At 44.1% G+C, this 6,000-nt stretch overlaps 1 protein-coding gene across 7 annotated transcripts in view; it reads left to right on the forward strand.

The window, feature by feature from the left end:
• The window catches only part of NDP (norrin cystine knot growth factor NDP), a 44,279-nt gene extending 38,681 nt beyond the window's left edge, over positions 1–5,598 (forward strand). For all 7 annotated transcript variants that reach the window (XM_083847562.1, XM_083847561.1, XM_083847563.1 and 4 more), the window contains one exon: positions 4,601–5,598. In XM_083847562.1, coding sequence (XP_083703688.1) covers positions 4,601–4,828 — 228 coding nt within the window. In that variant the 3' untranslated portion in view covers positions 4,829–5,598. The remainder of the gene's footprint in view (positions 1–4,600) is intronic.
• The last annotated feature ends 402 nt before the right edge of the window (positions 5,599–6,000 follow it).

Consider the following 6,000-nt stretch of genomic DNA (forward strand, 5'->3'; position numbering starts at 1 on the left):
ACTGTAAGTTGTATGGACTTTCTCATGAAGTGGAAAATGAAAACAGTTGAAAACAGTTTCCATGCAAAGCAGAACAATTTTGACTTTTCCTAGAAGCCTTCTTTCTGCTTGTTAAGTCAAGCTCTTTTTTTTTTCTGTTCTGGATTTAGCATATAAACACAGATCAATATTAGACTTGCTAATGAAAATTAGACACAATGCCTGCTCCTATATATATTGTGATAAAATATAAACAAGCCAAAAAAAGGCAGGTTCTGCTGGCGTAGCTGTGGGAATTGTGGTACCTCTTGTTTCCACTGAGTTTCTATTGTGGAGCTTGGATGGACAATTTCTGTCAAGCAGAGACTTTGACCATTTTTGGCATGACACATTGGTTCCACCAAGCCGTCCCTTCTCACTCCGTATGTTTTCCCTTTTAGTGCAGCAAAGAATTACAGAAGTTAAAAATGGCTTCAGAAATCGCAAGACATATTACATTTGCTGCCCGTCTTGGTTAAAAAAGGATTGTGTCCACCATAACTCTCTGTGGAGGCTGCCAGTTGTACCCACATGGGAAGTAGTTTGGTTACATTTGGAAATGTTCAGCTAATATAATTTAGCCATTAAAATCCCCCTTGCTTGTGACTTCAAGCAGATGTTGAAAACAGGTTTCCAGAGCCTTCGGAAATGTAGTCCATTATAGTAACAGAATGTATAGAAGATGCAAAGGAGGGATGAAAGAAAGCAATTTGTTACTGAAAAACTGTGTTTTCCTTTGACTTCAAGGAAATATGTGTCAGCTCATGAGGTACTGCCTTTCTGGACCATACTGGTTTCTGCCTGACCTCTGTCACTTGTCTTAAACGTGCTGGATCATATCACCAGTGCAATCAGATCCTCAAAAATTACAGTATTGGCTGTCACAAGTGCTTCCTCCAGATGTGCTGGAGGAGTGCTACCATTGACATCTAGGAGCAAAGAATCCGGGCCAGAGAGACATGCCAGATGAAGAAAGATTTAGGAAATGGATGAAGACATTTGCTCAAGAGGTGGCTCATGAGCTTTACAGCCATTCCTGCTTGTAGCCAGGCTGTGTGCAAGTCAAGTCTTTGCTCATGCATTTCAGCACATCTGTTCTCTAGGCCTCAGGGTGCTGCTGAAGGGTGTGGAACAGAGGACTACAGACACCCGCTGTAACAAACCGGTTCTAAATTTCCAGCACGTGGTTGCTCTACAGCCGTCAGATGTTTATGAGCTTGCTGACTTTAAGTAAGAAAATATATTTTTCTAGATGCTCTAACAAGCATGCAGAACCCCTGCTGCTCTCGTCGTGCATCACACTGCGCTCCCGTGAATAGCACCGCAAGGTGACATGCACAGGCTACTATGTGCGGGGGAGCAGGGGAGCCAAGAGGCACAGATATCAGGTTATAAAGTACCCACACATTTTTACTATATATACACTTACTGTATTGCTGTGCTATGCCATCATATCATTAATAATTATTTAGGCGATAATCTCTATTGCACTATGGTATACGATGCAATAAACAGCTGGTGCAATTGATTAAATGGCAAAGCAAAGCTTTTAAAGTACATGCTATTTCCAGCTCATTTGCACACGTGCTAAAATCTGCTGGTGCTCTTTGGGATCTATGAGGAGGAGATTAAATTATGCTGAGGGCTTCAGGTTAGTCCAGAAGTTTAGAAAGGCGTCAAAATGGGAAATCTGAATAGTTTTTTTCCTGCAAGCTTGACTAGAGAGCCATGGAGTAGTGCCATTTGTAAAAATTTACACTGTAACCCAAAAATAAAGCATAAAACCAACATTGTGCAATTTTATGTGATTAATACTAACCATCCTCTTCTGAGGTATGGTAAAACTAGGTAGCCAGCAAAATTTGAGGTTGAAATTAGAGTCTCCAAAGAATGAAACATGTTTTAAAAGACAAAGCTCGCTAAGCAATTATAAATGCAGTTGTGTATTGAAGAAATATTGATTGGTTTTGCACTAGAAAGGCTGTGATAGATATTGACACATCAGATAATTCTGCCCTATTGTTCTATTTGCACTGCAACTCTTCTGTAGTCCTTAATCATGTTCCTTAGGGGGTTGTTTTTTGGGTTGTTTTTTTGTTTGTTTGTTTGTTTGTTTCCCCCCCCCCCCGCCCCCAGTGTTTCCGATAGTACCTGCCAATACAGGAGCAGATGCATGGCATAAACTCCTTAGGATAAAAGTGCCAGAAGTGTCTAATTGTTCCAGCTCCTTAGGCATCAAACATTAGAAGTCATCACCATCGTACAGAAATCTGTGCTGTCACATTCGGTCTGAAATCACAGAATCAGAGAAATGTTGGTTGGAGGGGACTCTGGGGGTCCCCTGAACCTCCCAAAAAGCAGCTGGTGGCCATTTTACAACCCCTGTTGCCACTCCTGAGGACAGTTTGTCTGCGTTGTCTTTATAACCCTCCTTCGAGTGGTTGCAGGCTGCAGCTGGATTGCTCCTCAGTCTCCTCATCAGCCAGAGGCTGGGGAAGAGCCTGTGACATTGTTCACAGTCTGATGACCTGCTCAGAGCGGGGCGCCTAAGGAGGGCTGTCGAGATGCAGTGAAGGAAACTAATTGTTTTAAATGTCCTAATCTGCCATCTTTCCTTTGCAATACACACAAGGTTAGACACCCATATCACTCTTCACCAGCTGCCTGACTCACTATGGGAAGGGAGTTTTGTTTGCCAGGGGATAAAAGTGGATGTTCATCTGTCAGTAACGGGGTGCTAGGACTGTAGTAACTGTCCCTTGCCCTCTTCTCATATACAGTAAATACACTGGTATGATGGAGCCTGACATTGCTGGTACATCCAAAGCTGGTGTGTGGCTCAACAGAATACAGAAATTTCATTCCCATACCTGTATTGCTAGCAGTTAAAGTGAATTTGCTTATGAATAGGCAGCATTAAAGAAAGGGGACAATAAATTCATACTAAGAATCACAAGAGGTTGTAAGTTTATTGGAGAACAACAAGAACCCCTCTCTTAATTAAACTGAGGAAGAAGGTGGTAGGTACCAAGCCCAGCACATCAGCTCATGAAGGCAACTTCCTTGTGATCAGCCCATGTTGATTAAGATGTAGTTGTTAATATATTAGTGCATTTCCAAGTAATCATTTTAGCATGCAAGTATGCTTTGAAGAGACGTTTTTTAAGTACTGTACAAAGAATGTTCATTATGGATGATAAGTGCCTTTCCCGAGGACACCGGCAGTGCTGGTATATTGTACTTGGTGTTTTGTAGCCAGTCAAGTATGAGCAGTGAAAGAATCTCGGAGGTGTTTAACATTGTAAAATATTTGCTATCATATCTGTAGTTGTCCTTTTGGATTGTCTGGAGAAGTCATGAGATGCGTGCAACACAGTTAAAATGCAGTTTTCTTCCTTGGTTATAGGATAGAGTCACGGCTCTTTTACTGCATATTTTATCGCCTCTGCCAGATTTTGACCTTGCTTGGATGATACAAAAAGTTGATTTTAAACTCTGTGTTCATTAACCAGAATTAGCTGTTTTGGACTTATATAATATTTAATTCCCCAAGAAGGTATGAGAGGTTGTTTATAGCTCTCCAAAAACTTAGCTCTGCTATGTGATATTAGCTGTTTCTAACCACATGACCACCTGATCTTGAAAAGATTATCTCCATGTTTTATATAGAGTTTGGGAGACTATAGCCATCTCCCCTGCTCGGTAAGGGATTTTTGGGAAGGGAAGCAGGTGACTTCCCATGGGATTTCATTCCTTACCACCTCCCATTGTACAGGTTATCCTATCCTGGTCACAGCTCGGTTGGTTCATGCAGGAGAAGAACCATGGAGCTTGTACTGCTTTTTGAAAATCTCACTGGTGAACCCTCACACTTAGCAAGGAGTTCATATTTGTTTACATTTTCACTGCCTTATGCTATGCAGTGCATTTTATACAGACATAACTGATATAATTATACATATATACATACACACAATTGCAAATACATCTTCCAAGTGATCTTTGCAGACAACAGAGCTAGAAACTTACTGCTTTAGAAGCCATAAACTAAGCTGCTTCTTTATATTTCTAATTTATATGTTTATATATCTAAGCATTTGAGAGATTTACTGGCCCAGAGGACCAGTTCTGCTGATCACTACTATATGAACTCAAAACATTGGAAAACATCCAGCTGAAGCATTGGTTTGGCTGATGATTTAAGGGCTTGGCTGCCACAATCCCGGGGTTAGCAAGCCACACCTGCAGTCACTGTGCCTGGAAAACGGGGCTGGCTGCAACTGTTTGGAGCCCTCAAGTCAGCCTTCAGAAAGCCAGGCCCTGTATTTCTTATCAGTGACGGTGTCTGGGTGCCCAGGAGGAGACTCCCTTTTCCTCCTGTCCGCATTACCTCCTCAGCTCACTGGGGCATGGCTCCAGGGCAGTGTATGCATGAGGCTGGGTGCCTCCACCACAGCAGGGAGATGCAAGAGGTGAAGAAAGGCCAGCCAGACTGGAAGGACCTGCCCCATCTGCAGGTGCTAGCATGTGCTCTCACAGCCACCGATGCGCGTTTCCTAACCCGTTGTCTCTCCCTTCGCAGATGGTGCTGCTGGCTCGCTGCGAAGGACGCTGCAGCCAGACGTCGCGCTCGGAGCCGATGGTTTCTTTCAGCACTGTCCTAAAGCAGCCTTTCCGCTCCACCTGCCACTGCTGCCGGCCCCAGACCTCCAAGCTGAAAGCCATGCGGCTGCGCTGCTCGGGCGGCATGCGGCTCACCGCGACGTACCGCTACATCCTCTCCTGCCACTGCGAGGAGTGCAACTCCTAGGGGCCTGCCCGCCACAGCAGGGGGGGACCAGGATGCTGCTGCCAGGGAAGGCTCCCAAGAAGTAACCCTGGATGAGGCTGGTGCTCCCAGCACGGGGTTGCAGGAAGGACACGACTAACCAGGCTGAGCTGGAGCCGAGAGCTAACGCAGAAAACCTCCTGGGGCCCTGGATGCTGCCAGTACCAACACACAGTCTGTGACAGAGGCAAAAGCATGTGGACTTATTTTTGAGAAACCTTTTTTTTTTTTTTTCCCTGAAAGGGTATTTTTGCCAGTTTCTTCTTTTTCAGACCCAGCCCTGATGATAGGGAAGTGCTTTTTCTTTAGGTCCAGGGCAGCAAAGGAACAGGGAGGAAGGTCAGCTGGATGACAGCACTGCTCTCTGGAAGTTGACGTTCGGACAGAGGGTGGGCATCGGTCCCACACACCACCTCTTAACCTGTTAGTGTATTCTCAGTCTCCTCATTATATTGGTTTTCAAACAAACTGTGTCATTTGCAAGGGTTACCTGTTACTGATCTAGCAGCCAAGTGCTGGATAACTTTAACTGTGGTTTAGCAGAAATTGCAAATAAATCATTGAAAAGTGAACCCGGTATGAAATGTAGTGCTGGGATTAACCCAGTGCCAGCTAAAATGATTATTTGTGGTACACAGCATCACAGTTCACTGGCTGAGGAACTCTTTAAAAGTGAAAGGTCATGAGAGTCATTTTTCTCCTCTAAAAACCTGGAAATGTGACACATGGCAACTGTCACAAAAGCCATTACTCAAACACTAGAAATTAAACAAAAATTAAAATGATACATACTAAATGGAGTATTTTCTGAACTTGGGTAGAACTCTTGATGTGCAGAGCCACTAAAATAATGACCAAACCTAGGGTTTCTTTTCATTTATAGATCACTTTTGCCTTTTAAAGACAGGCAGGGGAATCTCACTGATGTGCCCATAGGAAGTTTAAGCCCACGTTTGAACCCCAGTGTTATCCACTGGACCACAAGGGCTGTGTTTTGATTTACCTAATGATCTGTTACCTGGGGCCCTGGACCATGGCCTCACCATCCAGCTTAGTAGCTGCTGGGGGAATGCCACAGCTCTTGGCTGGGCTGTAGGCCCACGTCGACCTGGATAAGCCATTCTTTGGGTAGAAATCATGAAGATGTCAGGGGC

This window comes from Anser anser (assembly GCF_964211835.1).
Source record: "Anser anser genome assembly, chromosome: 1".
Classification (NCBI taxonomy): Eukaryota; Metazoa; Chordata; class Aves; order Anseriformes; family Anatidae; genus Anser; species Anser anser.